This window comes from Trichoplusia ni, chromosome 6 (genome assembly GCF_003590095.1).
Source record: "Trichoplusia ni isolate ovarian cell line Hi5 chromosome 6, tn1, whole genome shotgun sequence".
Classification (NCBI taxonomy): Eukaryota; Metazoa; Arthropoda; class Insecta; order Lepidoptera; family Noctuidae; genus Trichoplusia; species Trichoplusia ni.
In genome coordinates, this window is record NC_039483.1 from 6,737,146 (window position 1) to 6,752,847 (window position 15,702).

Genomic DNA, 15,702 nt, shown 5'->3' on the forward strand with positions numbered 1-15,702 from the left:
TTTTTTCAATTTGGGATAGTAGTTCCTGAGATTAGCGCGTTCTAACAAACAAACAAACAAACTCTTCAGCTTTATATATTAGTATAGATTAGTATAGATGTTCAAAATATAAAAAAGTTATCAAAATATTTAATAAATAGTTCTTACTTCTCTAATATAAGTACACATTATTAATCTGTATCTTATAATGAGAACTGACAACTGAGAATTGACAAATTAATACTTTAACCAAATCCTTGTAAATAATATTATTTAAATATTAAATAATGCATTACTAGTGAACAATACGCGAATAGGAAAATAATTTATTTAATGTTTCGTGTTTAATATTAGCATTTATTTTATAATTAAATCAGTGTGTTGATGGGTAAATATGCTACGGCTTTTCCAAGTTCAAAGTTAGGATTTTTTTTAAACTTAACTATCATCGAAGTCACAATACTACGTAGGAATCAAAGCCGCGACACGACGTGCTAAATGGGTATGACTTGGTATCCTCAATCACACAGCTATTCATGCAGTCTTCAAATTCTTTCAGTATAACATTCTGCTCATGTCTCCAGCCCGAGAGACCAACGCTATTCCGGATTTTCCATCTCCGATTGACTACCTCGGGTTACCAAACAATTGTTGCCGCTGTATACCACTTAAAGTCGGAGTCGTACTTATATGTTTGGTGTCGTTTGTAAGTACATACGTATTTCATTATGTTGAACTGGCTGTTATATGGCCCATATTAACGAAGGATTGGGCCTCTACCGTCCTACCCAAATGGTCCATAGGACGTTGCTTTGCTAATATTGACGGGAATAATGTCTCGACAAACATAAAAATAGTAATTACAAAAACTTAAAAAAACAAGGAAATTCTATTCTATATTGATAAGAATTTCAATAGGAACTGTCGTAAAGATAGTTAATCAAGTAAAAATAAACCAAAAATACAGTTTCAGCAGTGGGTACGAACATAAATTTGATGGGTGACCAATTTTGTTTCGCGAACTTATTTTAATTTAGCCTATTTGTACGAAATCTTTAATGTCGCGAGACTGACTCGCGCTAGACCAGATATAATATATCCTATAATATATATATCCTGGGACAACTCACACACGGTTATCTGATCCCAAGCTAAGCAGAGCTTGTGTTATTGTAACCAGATAACTGATAAACTTACTTACATATTTCTAAATACATACATATTATAGATAAATTACACCCAGACACCAGAACAAATGATCATGCTCATCACACAACATTTGTCCTGGGCGGGAATCGAACCCACGACCTCTGGTATAGCAGTCAGGTTCACTAACCACTAGACCAACAGGCCCGTCATATAAATTCAAGTTTATCAGTAAACAAATAAAACAATATATTATGTTAGTTTTTCTCCAAGAATCTGTATTTTCTCTTAAGGAAAACAAAGCAGTTCTTAAAAGCTAGCTCAGATTCTTAAGGAGATATCATTTGTATGCAGAGAGTAATATTAAATTAAAAAATGTCTGTATGCAAGAGCTCGATATTTTAAGAGAATTTCTCCCAAACGTTGTTCAGATTCAGCGCGTATCGTGTTTCCATGCAACGTGTGCTTGTCTGTTTGTAGTAGAGCATACTAATATGGATTTTTCCATGAATTATGTTATTTTGTTTGTAATTGTAAGTTGAATTAGAATTGTATGAGTTTATGTAAAAGTTATTACAAGACTTTTACTTTAATCTTGACGAAACGCAAAAACGTTTTTGAAACGCCTAGTAATAATTGTTCAGGTTCATCCTAAGGATAAAAACCCAGTCAATATCGTTTTAACCCTTGTGGTAAAGCCAGATCTTTCAAAATTGAAATCCAAACCCTATTAACAAGGCTCCGCTGCCTCTCCGGCTATTCATAAGTCTATCACCAGGTCGTATCACGAATACTGTCCAGCGTAAATTTTCCTCTTTCATTACCCATTGTAAGAAGATAGAAAAGGACAGTTTGTATGACACGTACCTACCTAGCCCATTATTCATTAATTTTACTTTTACCACAAATACTAACTAAGAAATCCTTGAAACAGGTGTGGGCCGTATTAGAGTTGATAAGTTCGGAAAAGTTAATAGCATCGATGTTCTCCAATAAGAACAGCCTACTCAGTGCTGCCAAAGTACTCCATGTGTTTATCGTCATGTTCTTCTTACTGTCCTGCGGTCTTCTCATGCTGGGGATATATCTAGTGAGTATAACAGATTAATCAAATCTAAAATATCGCGCAAGTTGAGATACATTGCCTGCGATGACATATCGCTTTTGATCCTAGAGCTACGCGGCCCCGCAATGTATTGTAAGCTGCAAAATATTTCTCGCATCATCGAAGTAGTTCATTATTAGGATAGTAGAGATGAGAATTTGGTTTAGAATTGACCTTGGTAAGACTGGACGATACCGTAAACGTGGCTATGAAAATAGGCCAAGAATATGACAATGAACAATGCTTGCTAAAACCTTTCAACCTTAACTTTGCTGGAGACCAGATATTATGACACTTAGGCCAGATTCCCATTACGCTAGACTGGGAGATTTGCCTGGTAACGTTCCTGAAAGAGCTTTTGGCTGTAGAATTTATGAAATACTAGCTGAATTAGATACCACCATAACACAACCATTTTGTCGTCCAGTATGCGCACATATCCAAATTGAACAGTATACATAATAGCAAATTCAACTTTTTGTCTTGTACATCTTGTGGGGTTCAGTGAAATGTGGACATCTCTATCCGCTATCCGTTTCCGGCATATCTTCGGGTCTTTTGGAAATCCAGCCTGAATGTCTTTCTTTAGAAAAGGTATAATAATTCAATCGTGTTTCTTGTGTATGTACTATTTTTTATTTAATTGTAAACGAAATTACAAAGCGAGCTGTGCTATAGATTTTTTTGCCCTGATTTTTCTCCAGTACCAAAACCACTTATTAAACGATTCGGAGTGAGAGATATGGGGTGTTTTTTATTTGTTGTTTTTTTGAATCCTTCACAAAGTCCTACTTTGTACCCTTGAATGAATGGAATTTGATTTTGTATTTCTTTTTGTAGAGAAAGAGTATGCTTATCCATTTCTTCGTGTGGTCTGGGTTCGTCTTCAACTGCATCTGTATAGCCTTGGACGTTGTGTCCCTAGCTTTCCAAGCTATGTTCACCGAACACGTTACTAAGAAAACTGCAATGGTTACAGCGTTTTGTGTCATTTGGCATTGCAGTAAGTATGTGTTGCAAGACAACTTTTAAATTATTTTGGGTCGAACTCGCGATCCCGCCGCGTCTGCTCATGATTAAGGACTCCGGTTGGATCCCAAACTAGTAAGTAAGTGAGTACTTTTAAATTGTTTTTAAAAGTTCAATAAAGAAACTTACTTTTATAATAACTATCGTGAGACTGATTCACTGATTATTAGATGATGTAACGGTTTACTCACGCGTATTTATTTTATGTCCTTGACTAGGTTTATCACCCCCGATAAATACGCGTGAATAAACCATTGCATCATTTAATAAAGACACTTAAAAATGTTTTTTGTTTTTCAGTATTTTTTTACTTCTTAAGCGTTGTCAACAGCTTTAAGTTCAGCATAATGTGGATATAGATGTTTCAATCGTTTCTGTAAATATAAATCGATTTAATAGACACCTGTGTCTTATTTCAGTTAAATCTAGATATCGAGTAAGATCGTTTTAAATTAGTAATTTACTCGTTTCCGAACTGCGTCATGGGTTATATTTTTCAGGCATGTCTGTACTTTGTCACGCCTGATGCCCAAACGGCTGTTTCAATGTACAGTTTTAAATTTTCTACGATTTTATTTTATGCAAATATTTATGGAATTCGCAAAAAAAGTACTGCTTACGGTAGCCAAAATCAGAAATGAAAAAAATGTGATATGTATTTTGCACAAGCAAAAATTTTACAATTATTGCTTTCAATTCACTTAAGTTTTTATTTCAATATACAACTCTCTACATTCATCAAACACTTACTTGAAACTTACTCCAAGTTATTATCAACAATACAATCAGACACATATGGCTTTTAATAAATAGTCCTTATGCCGAAGCATTAAGGTTTACTTTTACTTCGAAGCTAGGAACTGCGCTTATTCGGGACTGACTTTGACACTTAACACGTTTTGAATACAGTAAGCTCGCTGTACGGTAAGCTTATTTGATACTTATGTGGTCGAATTTTGTAAGCAACGCCATCTAGTCTCAAACTAAGTAAAGCTTGTATTATGATATACTAGACAATGGAAAACATACTTAAATGTTTCTAAATACATACATAATATAGAAAAATTTCACTCAAACATTTGTCTTGGGTGAGGATCGAACCCACGACCACAATATAGCAGTCAAGCCCACTCACCACTAGACCAACAGACCTGTCAGTTGAAATTCTCTTAACCAAATAACAGCAAAGCGTCTTATAAATGAAAGCAAGCCATAATGAACACTATTGTCTGTGATCACAAAACCGCCTATAGATTCCCATACTAAAAGCTGTCAAGGTAGAGCTATTGCCAAAGTGCAACCGAGACACCGCTACAGGTAATTAGCGCGTCATCTCTCTCCCCCAAACACCAACCACCAACCCTTCAAAGTTCATAATACAAGTTGAAATGGGATCCGATACGACTCGTCAAAGTAATGAGATTAACTCTGCCTCACTTATCCTCGAAATCTGTGGCATGAACATCTTCAAATACCCGAACGTATTAATGAAATCGATTATAACATGTGGAGGCTAATATACATGCAAGCGATGATCGACAGAATAAGGTAGACTTTTTATTTGACGTAGTTGCCATGCAGGTCTATTCATGTATTAGGTGCAGGTTTGATCTCAACGCAGGCAAAATGACAATGTGACTTTTCAAAATTATATGTACTTTCTTACTTATTTTAAGATATTATTCACAAACGGTGAAGAAAAGCGTTGTAAGGAAAACTGGATTCCAAATTATGTAAGCTGAAAACGTCTTCCTTACACTGAAAAACGCCCGCGTCTAGCAGGCTTAGGTTTTTTTTTGTTTTACTAATACTACCTCCGCATTAAGTAGGAGTTTTACGAAAATTTAAAGTCACACAGATTATTGTCCTACGCGGAGATTTAACGTGAGTGGGTTTGGCGTGATGGTACAACTCAGATATCTCTTAAGACCTTGATGGTAATCCCTCTGAAACATGTGTATCGAATCTTTTACCCATAACTGGAGTATAAGACACAACTGGAAATACCCCGGTCCCGCTTTCTATGTAGATTGTGTTCGGAAACAGCGCGACTCCTAGTCTGCAGTAGGAGCCACAAGTGGGATGAGTTCACTTCGCACGGAGCTTGTTATACGGTCCAGTAGACTTTCAAATGCAAATAACGTGATTTTGAAACTGATTTTGAATACTAGGTGTAAAAGATCTGTAGAATAAAAATAATTAAATTCAATAATCATGATCAACCTAAGCTAAGTTCTGTTGTTTGTTTTGTTCTAAAATTATTCCTCAGCTACTTTTTGATTACAAACTGAGAGAATTTACAAAAAAAAATGGGCTATTCTTGAGCCCATTATCATCATCAGCCGAGCCGATATCCTTGAGCCTGTTTCCTCTTAATCCGACTGCGGCAGATGAAAAAATAGATGGCGCAGGCGTTACAATAAATAGTTACAGGAATTTTTGCGAGGAGTCCACGTGAAGCAGGATGTAGCTTGATGAAATCCGCAAAATGGAGGCGTTTAATCTCCATACACTCAATTCTATTTAGAAGCTAGAGGGGCAATTGTGGAAAAGGGATAGTGCTATCTACTCTGTATCGCTTGCTCGCTGTTTAAGAGCTTCCAGTACAGGCCCAGAACTTTTTAAATACAGTGAATAACGCACTTAACATAAGGACATTATATTCTTCCAACCTGAAGTGTTTATTATGGTTTACTGTAACTGAAGCTAAGTAACCTAATAACCTATTTAAGTAGACCGAGTTGCCTGTTTTCCTATCTCCCGAGATCTTGTTAAGCTTTTACCAGAACGATGCACATTGTACGATATATCGTCTGATTGATCCCACGATTTGTATTATGAGAACTTCGTGGTGTAAGTGCTTTGAGAGTGATCTATGCCCAAAAGTGGACAATTCACTGATGAAGATTCGGAATATTTTTTTAATAACAACTGCCCATTAATTCATTTGATTTGCCATCGATGTGTTGAATGAATACCTAATATGATCCTACCTAATATAATTTTTATATTTTTTTATTACTTTAATACGAACACATTATCCGTGCAAATTTCAAGTGTATAAGCTATAATGGTTTATGAGTTCCATTTTTACACTTAGTTTACGGAACCCTAAAAACAAAAATCTCGTGACGTATCCTCGTGTTATAAATCCATTGTGTACCCTTTATACTTGACAAGCCCGAAGGCAGCAACAGCGGGAGCGCGAAATAATTCGATTATTATTGAACACTCTCTGGAGAAAACCTTCCTGGAAAGTATTTTGGAAAATTCAACACTCATCCATCTTTATTATACCCAATTTATACATATAGGCTTATAGGTTATGTAGGTCAAGGTATTCTGGTTCATAGAGACGATGTATCTGCTTGTGTTAGACTCAGCCAAGCCTTTTCCCAATTATTTTGGGGTCGGCTTCAAGTTTAACCAGATTCAGCTAAGTACCAGTGTTTAACAAGGAGCGACAGCCTTTCTGACTTCCTCAACCCAGTTACCTGGGCAACACGATACTTCTTAGTAAGGCTATTTATGGTAGTGCCTTTATTAATTGTATTGCTTTCAAACCTTAATTAGCCAAAATACTTATTATAGAGAGAGTAGAGGCATATTTTGGCTTAAGAAAATATCCACTTTAGCCAAGAAATAAATAAAAAATCCCTTTCAACCCAAAGCTGCTTCACTATGCTTTCGCTACACATACAGTATGATATATCTATGGGGTTGAGTACTCACCGTAAAAGGTTGAGTTTACTCTCAACTGGTTAGTGTTTTCCCGCCCAACCTCTTAGCTCTTATACGCACTTAGGATGAACGCATGCTTTCGTAGACTCGTTTAGTTCATCACTAGTTTTCTCTTGCGGTGCTGCTTGTGCCATTTGGATTTTATTAGTGAAATTATGTATGTTCCTTATCTAAGGTGCAGGTAAGTCTTGTTTAAAAGGCATTTACTACAAAACCTGAGTATTATCTGTTTGAGGTTTCGATACTTTTGACCTTGCATATGTGAGGAATTTAAATAGTCAACTCACATTCGTAGCGAGTGTTAGTATTGTGCTATAAATTACTACGCCGTAGTCAACATTCCTGTTACAATTCATTTCTTCGATTTCCAAGTTGTTTTGAACAAAATGAAACAGGAAGAACAAGACTTACTGTTAAACATGCACAAAAAGAATTTAAAAAATCCAGCTCGAAGTTCTAGATAACAAACTTAAAAAAAATATAGGCGAATTGAGAATTTCCTCCTTTTTGAAGTCGGTTGAAAATACAATATCGGGCGTAAAAATGATCTTCCCGATAATAAATAAGATTTCCATTGTACTTAACTCTCGATATCACACTCAAGTGGAAGTCAAGCTAACGGAAATTACTTCAATCCTGCTTTCGGATTTCCTCATATATTATGGAGGTATAATTATATTTCAAACGTACGGGGATTGGGGAAGATTGAAAAATAATATGCAGATGTCGACTTCTGTCTTAAGACTTAAAAGTAGGTTAAAATTTTTGGGATTTTCGTCTCGTCCACCAGAACCTTTTTAAAAGTTATTGCTGAATTATTCACGACCAATTTGGCAATAATTTTTGAAAAAGGGTTTGGGGATCAGGGAAATTGTGGTTTAGGAAGCGAGACACCACTTCACGCTATGTATTGCTGTCTCGCTTCCACATCTCGAATTTTAGATGCAATAGAAAGGCCTTGCAGTTAGATGAGTCACGAATAACTGCCGTTATCAAATCAAATGCCTTTTATTTAAGTGATTCAACAATTTCACAACTTTCACACAAAACAGCGCCATCGAATCTACATTAGGTCAAAACTTGTATCATGACTTATGAGTGCTAGACTGTGTCAAACATTAGTAATGGGAGTCTTCAAACTTTGCCTATACGTGAAGAGACCTGTGTTTTGAGGCGGCATTTTTAAAATCATGAAATTCTTAAGCTTTTTCTTTTTTTCGTCTGTACAAGAACACGACTATCCTCATCAAACCATACTTGGCCTATTCTCACCGACATTTAATATCTGCGAATAAAAATGGGCAATGATTTATTATGTCTTCTTTGTGCTATTAAGAATCTCTTGAGAATTTTATGTTTAGGGACCTTTGAAAGAAAATTATATGGAATTGTGAAAATACTAGACGGAGGTTTACGAAGACTTTTATTTTTGTTTCTTTTGTGACGCAATTTTTGTATTAATACCTTTAACTTTGATCTTTTGAATATTTTAAGTTTCTATTTTGGGCTCCATAAAATAATAGCTGTATATTGAGTTAAGTACTTAACAGAACAAAGGATCAAATATATTTGATTTTTCTCGGGGGAGGAATCGAATAGTGTCAGACTCTAACTAACTAAACCTATACCGCCGTGTTACGTCATCCGCGTTTTTGTGTCGGTGAGGCAAAGCATTGCAGTAGAATAAACATATGTTCATAAACCAACAATATATGTCATTAAATTCATCAGTAAAAAGTACGGAATCAATGCAATTGAATTATATACTTTTTACATTGCACAAAAAAAAAATTGACAGTAAAACCAGTTTGACAAAACATCTAATATTTACAAACATAATACGAAATTGATTTAGGCACAGGAGTTTCGAAGAGAGAAAAATAGAAGAAAATCATGTTGAAATCGTTTTTAGATGTTTCCAACCCGGATACGTTGAGCTATTGTTTTGGTTTGAGAACCGGTTGCATATTTTTCGCACTGTTTGGAGCTGTAAGTGCCTGTTTCCTTAAAGGACACTTTATTATTTAAAAACAACGGCTAACGCTGTAAGGAATTTAATCCTGGCGTCGCGGGGGTTTCACAAACATCTAAATCACTTGTACAACAATCCAGACTCAGAACAAACATTCGTTGATCACACAAATGCTTGTCCTGCGAGGGGATCGTACAGTAGAAGATCGGCTTCATCTTCATCTTCATCTTTCTTTCGTCACATCAAATTGTTGTAACTATTGCGGTTGTGCGACTAGTTTTTGACACTCGTTGAGTCCAAAACTAGTCGGACAATCGCAATCTTTTGGGATTGCAATTGTCACCGTATGTCACAACATTTACCATAACACCTATACAGATCAATTCCTCCTTACCTAAAAAATAAATTAAATAATAACTGGTCGGGCTCGCAACACTATAGTTCCTGAGGGTTTCTTTCCCCTTCCCCACAAACTTACAATAATCTTAAAACTCTTATAAGGTCTATGAAGGTACAGAAAATGTAGTTTAGTAAAACCTTCTCTCTTTCAGCTGCTATGGTGCTCCGACATGTTGTTCGACAAGAGATACAAGGTCATCGTATTGGTGAACGAAGCCAGGCACAAAGTTATGTATATAGTCGTGTTTTGTTTATACCTGATATGTTTACTTGCTTTTATTATACATATTAGCAGATATTATCGTGTTTTATGATTCAGAAACGCGGTACAGTATCTAGCCAAGTTCAAGTTAAAGAGCAGGGAGTAATTCCGCTATTTACAATTGCCGATTAATTAATTAAAATTGGATTTGGATTAAAATGACATTATTTGGGATGGCCAATACTACACAGGGCGATATAAATAACCTAAAACACAATTAAGCATTCCGAGAAGTTTAATTTTCTTTTCATAAAAAACTAACGACATTTTATATATTTACAGTATCTAATTATAATAAAACATTATTTTTAAGAAGCAAGTTATAAAAAAATCTATTTTCTGCGAGTTTAACGACCTCTTGACAGTTCATTAATGGCGGCGTTCGGATGAATGAATGGGTGGGTTTATTTTTGGACTTTAACCCGAAGCGTATTTCGTTAAATAAACAAGAAAAAAATATATATCTTTTTAACCAGACCCGTAATTAATTTTAAAGGTGTATGTGTGTTTTTGAATATTTACTATATTTAGGGTAGATAGGTATAGCATGTGAATAAGAGTTTCTCACCCAAAGGGTAAAAGGGGGCCCTGTTACTAAGGCTAGGTTGTTTCCGTCTCCGTCTGTCGGATTACTGGAAACCAGGCTATATCTCATGAATAGCTAGACAGTTTAAATTTTCATAAATGATTTATTTGTGTTTGCATACATAATAAACACCACAATCAAAGTTAAATAACGTTGGTACAGTTGTAAATCTGATGTGTAACCATTTTATCTGGATTTTTATATCCTCTTTTCACACCACTCTTACTTTTCGCGAGTCCGACCCGCCCTTGACCGGGGTTTAGTAATTATTCTCTGTGAAAACAATACCTAGAGAGCTACTCGGAAACTTTGCCTTCACAATAGTACCTATGTCCCTTTGAAGAGTTTCACTGATTAGACGCTATCTGGCAGATAAAGTGAAAAAATTGTCAGTCTTTGTACGAAAAAATCTATCAAGTAATTTAACGGGAACTTATGTGGCGGTGGTGAAATAGAATCTAATTAATTTTCTATTCGATAAATTCGAAATTGAACTTACTTTTTACTTTCAAGTATTTCTTATGCCTACAAACAAACAGTTTATTAAAATAATCTACCCATCATCAAAAATCATAATTTTCAGGCTCCAATATTACTTACATTCGCTTTCAATATCGATTTTCGAACGCATACCAACGCCGGCAGAGTGCAGCACTGTATCAAACAGGATTCATAGATGCAGATAATTTTGACGATGGGAAATATATCGCGAATGTGCTATACATTGCCGGCAATGACATATCACTCTTGATGCCACACCTAAGCGGCTCAACAATGTATTGCAACCTATCCAATATTTTCGTCGCCTTTTCAGCGTATTGATGTAATGAATAGGTAGGTATGATGTCTAGCCTTTGCTGCCAAATTAACAGCGCTCCAACGCAGGTATTTGCTAAAATGTATTGATCACATCTCTCACTGTGCACAGAGGGAAGTTGATGAATACAAGTGCAGTGTGTTTCAAATGAATGGAATCTATTTGCGGCAATTTTCACTTGAATAAATTTTAACTCGGTTAAGTAATGCTGGCTAAAAGATTTCTCGATGGTTTAAGTATTGATAATATTAAACACCTTTATAAAGATAGGTAGGACTTTATTCTGCTTTAATTTTAATTTGATTAAAGTATAAGACGCGGTTTGCCTGTATAATTGTGTTTAGCAAGTAAAACTACGATTTTGTCATATTCTAATTCAAATTTCAATAAAATATGACTGATGTGGTGATAATGAGTGAGTTTAGCTTTTGACTAACTTAATGACTGTCAAAGATGTGTAAATAACAGCGGAGGAACTCGCTATGACATAGATAGTCACCCAACCATAGACCGACAGCATCAAGTGTAGCTTAACCTGTGACGTGTGTAGTTTATATGCCGAAAGATGAACAACACACAGATATTTTAATCCTTTATTTTACTAATAACATCAATAAATTACATAACACTACACAAAGAGATTAGATAACAAGGTCAGAAACAGTTATATTTATTCACCACAACAATAACACAATGCTTAAGAACCTCCGCTTTTTTGATGTCGGTTAAAATGCTACACTAACAATTACTTAAAACGACAGACAATTATTCTAAATTGTTAATATTTTTTTTGAAATTTTCTCAATATTATAAACAACCATCGTATAAGATACATGTTTCTACAAGCCTTAGATATAATATAGTCGCTCAAAAGTTTGGAAAAATATACATAATATGTATTTATTTCTCAGTATGCTACGTGACTGAGACTTATTTATTATCTACTATTTATCTAATTTTTAGGTATACCAATAGCATAAGATACATGAAGTACGAAATTAGAACAAAAATAACAACATTTCTCTTATACATGCCGTATATTATGCACACAGCATAAAAGTCAATGCAAATAAACGAAGAAAAAACATCATTAAACAACTAGTTCTTAACAAATAACAATAGTCGTCTATAAAACAAATAAATCTGGGCCCCAATTCTGCTATTTACAACGGCCGATGAATGAATTAAATTTGGCTTAAAATGACAATTTTCGTATTCTCTTAAGCATTTTTCTACACAATAATTGTAAATTCAGTGCGGGACGGTATACTCAAGGTCAATACAATTAACTTCCAATTATTTTATTGGCAAAATACTTAAAAGAATAGGAATAATTTCAAATTTAATCATCCGCCGTTGTAAAATAGCAGAATCGTGGCCCTGGTCACTTCCAAAAGTACGGTAAAGAAGTCATACCTGTGTCCCCAAAAAACAATTAGATCGAATATCATTTAGACGACTTTTTTTAATTAAATCCTACTCCTAACATGATATTATAATAACAAGGGCTTAACACTTTATATAATTATAATTACTGTATAGGGGTTCCAAAGCATTTGGATACAGTGAAATTAATTTGTTCACAATTTGCCAAAAGATTACGAGCCGTTTCGGAAATATCCAGTAACAATAGACATCTAACAATATTATATTAAGTTTTGACAGCTTTTGTATAGAAAATATGTTAATTGAAAAATTAAAAGTTGATTGAAAAATCGGCCCTAAATGATTTAGTTATAGAACAATGTTATCCGAAACAACCATTAACACCTCAAAAATACACTATAAGAAGTTAAGACAGGAATGTCGTGTCAATGGAAAATGACGTCAACAGCAGTATTAAAACGACACAATATGCTCACAATTAAAAAGTCAAAAACTGTCATTGTACATGATTAAAATGGCGGCTAGGTCTCTTAACCTACGGGGAGTATAGGTACATAAAAAATATTTTAGCACAAATTCAACTGCCTATAGTAAAGTCGATAGATTCATAAAAATAATAAAAGATTTATAATTGAAAACGCAGTCTTCAGAGATGGGTATAAAATTTAGTTTTTTACATTCAAACTAAAAATACTCTGTTTTCCGAAATGTTCTTAATTACAGATAAATAATACTAAGATTTGTATTTTTTTTTAAGTTCATGCTTTGTAAGAATTAAATTAGTCAAAATCAAACTAGCCCAAATTCGTTGGTGTTCTGTGTATAACCATCTCCCAATATCATCAGATCAGATACATCGCATCATAATACTGAATTGTCACAAAAGACACACGCGCTTGGAAAATTTCAGCTCTATCGGAAACCGGAAAGTAGGTCAAATTTAACTAGTAAAATTCTATTACAGACAAAGGGAACGGCAAATATAAATGACAGCAAGTTAAAATGGGAAAAGACTCAATCAAATAAATTAATTGATTCAGAAAAATAATATATCTAGGTGTTTTTAATAGTCTTTTTTACTTTGAAAACTGGACCACGCCACCACATTAGGATATATATAATTGAGGATACCTACACATTTAGATTTTAATTTAATTAAGAAAAGTACAACACACCAAATATTCAATGTAAACTTTGGTGTGTAGTATCTTTGTCGAAGAATTTCTATTGTACACTACGCCTTTTTTGGCACTACGTACTTAATCCTATTTATAAAACATTAAGTACAACATACGAGAATGTTAAGAAATATCCACTGTATCACCGTTTGGACAACGATTAACTTACTCAGTATTACTCCTTCGACGATAAATAAATACTTGCAATCACTACCTATAAAAATAATATTTTCGATTTCCTGTATATATTTTGCTCATTTGAATAGATAAGAACAAATTCCATGGAGCGTATTACAAATTATCTTTATTCCATTTTTTGGCTTGAATCTTTTTTTGGCTCTTTTTTTATTGTAGCAATTAGATTGCCTTCATTATTTTTAAGTAAGTGAGGAGGAATGCTAGAAACGCAGAATTCCGCTCGGGGCTCACAACCAAATGTCGATTTATACGGCGTGTTGCCCAAAGCTCGTATGGTCGAGTTGTTTTTATTGTGCTGGACGAAATAGCACCCGACAGACCACTTGGTAGTTTCATTCCTGGTCATCCAGGTATGCATCACATATTCTAGCTCCTGCCTCTCACACTCGTATAGCTTGGAGCTACTTTTGGGCACAACTTGACAATTTGGCCACATCCCAGTTATTTCTTGCTTTACCTGTAGCATGAAGAAACTCTCCAAATCAACTTGCAAAATTTTCGGAGCTCCGAATGTCAAGAATATCTTCATTAATTCAGAGGTCACTTCAGCGGGCATGATTGTCTTAAGCGGTCGCAGATTTATAAACTTTGTGGCAACATCTTGGTAACTCAACAGCCATTTGTATTCGCCATCAGGGAAGTATTTAAAATTTATCAGATTTACTATTCCCTTCTCATTAAACTGAGATCCGCTGGGGTGCAAGGAAGCGTTACTTTTACCCAGCAGTCGATTCGCTTGGCAGCCAGGACACATGGACACATACAGCCGAATGACATTCTTCGGTATGAAATATTTCTTTTTTATCGCGATTGCTACTCGGTGGCGCCCACCGTGGTTGGATTTCTTATGAGCATCTGCCACGATGTCGAAAAACTGTTCTTTGGGCACAATGCGTATTGGTTTTTCCTTTCTCGACCCCGATTTAAATATCAAAAAATCTTCTTTATCTTTTCTCATTACGTCGCATCTTTTCATCCAGAAAATTTCTTGGGATGTCCGACGTAATCCTAAATCCCTGGATGCCTTACCAGCTTTAATCACATTCATTACTTCTTCAATTCTCTCCTCTGACCAAAGTTGTTTTTCGGTTCCTAAAACGTAATTCAGAACTCATATTAAGTTATGTAACGTTCACATACAAATACAAAAATATGAACAGAACTTACTTTGAAAACGACGATCATATGCCTCTATTTTCTTGTTGAATTCTTCCTTAAGGTTGGTGCACAATGTTAACAGTGCCGTTACTGCAGCGAAGTTATTGGTGTCTGGGACAAGCCCATTTTTATAATCCATTGCTAAATTATCCGCGAATTCAAATTTATTTTTTAAAATTAAATTTAACTCGTTGTGAAAGGCCGCTAACATGTTGCAACAAGCACGGACGATACAGACTGACTCCAGCGCTTCGGCGGCAGGAAAGGGAAGCGAGCTGCACTATCCCGGCGAGATTCGATTGGCACCTTATTACATTGCGCGCGTTGTTCGATTACATGCATACCTGACATATTTCAGACATTTCCATATTTACCATGTACGGTCAGCCAGAAAGGCTTCAAATCATTGTTATACTTACACAAATGTTTAATTTGCCTCGATATATTTGCGTTCTCCAAGTTTTTACCAAAATTCTGGTTTTTAGATCCTTTTATTCCTAAGTTCCAACTATTCTATTATATTTGATTTGAAATCTAACAAGGTCATTGAATGCTGACTGCGCATTTCATTATTTAGGTTTTAATTATTAAATAGGTGATCCGTGACAACCTAATTAGTATTTTTCGTCATAAAATCTAGCTGGTAACCTGAAAGATACGTGGTTTACGTGAAAAATAGTTCAGTAGGTCCCGAAATTAATTACGAAATCATACGTAATTAAATTTCAGGCATACACGGAACAGCC

General features: G+C 35.0%; 2 protein-coding genes and 1 long non-coding RNA gene across 3 annotated transcripts; 2 read left to right on the forward strand and 1 right to left on the reverse strand.

Moving 5' to 3' along the window:
* The first annotated feature begins 545 nt into the window (after positions 1 to 545).
* On the forward strand, positions 546 to 3,652 carry LOC113495315. The gene is made up of 4 exons (XM_026873986.1): positions 546 to 685; positions 2,060 to 2,215; positions 3,071 to 3,233; positions 3,560 to 3,652. Exons 1-4 carry the CDS (start codon positions 554 to 556, stop codon positions 3,616 to 3,618), a joined length of 510 nt encoding a protein of 169 aa, XP_026729787.1. The 5' UTR covers positions 546 to 553; the 3' UTR covers positions 3,619 to 3,652.
* A 5,145-nt stretch (positions 3,653 to 8,797) lies between these two features.
* Positions 8,798 to 9,669, forward strand: LOC113495412. Its single transcript, XR_003400718.1, has 2 exons — positions 8,798 to 8,989; positions 9,524 to 9,669. It is a non-coding gene; the product is annotated as an uncharacterized LOC113495412 (long non-coding RNA).
* A 2,713-nt stretch (positions 9,670 to 12,382) lies between these two features.
* Positions 12,383 to 15,320, reverse strand: LOC113495014 (KRAB-A domain-containing protein 2-like). The gene is made up of 2 exons (XM_026873573.1): positions 14,966 to 15,320; positions 12,383 to 14,890 (listed from the first exon to the last, which is right to left on the reverse strand). The coding sequence occupies exons 1-2, from the start codon at positions 15,165 to 15,167 to the stop codon at positions 13,905 to 13,907; spliced, it is 1,188 nt and encodes a 395-aa protein (XP_026729374.1). The 5' UTR covers positions 15,168 to 15,320; the 3' UTR covers positions 12,383 to 13,904.
* Positions 15,321 to 15,702: the final 382 nt, after the last annotated feature.

Excerpts from the sequence above, each read along its gene's own strand:
- LOC113495315 (XM_026873986.1), top strand. The coding sequence starts at position 554 with ATGTCTCCAGCCCGAGAGACCAACGCTATTCCGGATTTTCCATCTCCG. Across the intron at positions 2,216-3,070 it reads TCATGCTGGGGATATATCTA|AGAAAGAGTATGCTTATCCA; the intron begins GTGAGTATAACA and ends TTCTTTTTGTAG. Across the intron at positions 3,234-3,559 it reads TTGTGTCATTTGGCATTGCA|TATTTTTTTACTTCTTAAGC; the intron begins GTAAGTATGTGT and ends TTTGTTTTTCAG.
- LOC113495014 (XM_026873573.1), bottom strand. The coding sequence starts at position 15,167 with ATGTTAGCGGCCTTTCACAACGAGTTAAATTTAATTTTAAAAAATAAA. Across the intron at positions 14,891-14,965 it reads ATATGATCGTCGTTTTCAAA|GAACCGAAAAACAACTTTGG; the intron begins GTAAGTTCTGTT and ends ATTACGTTTTAG.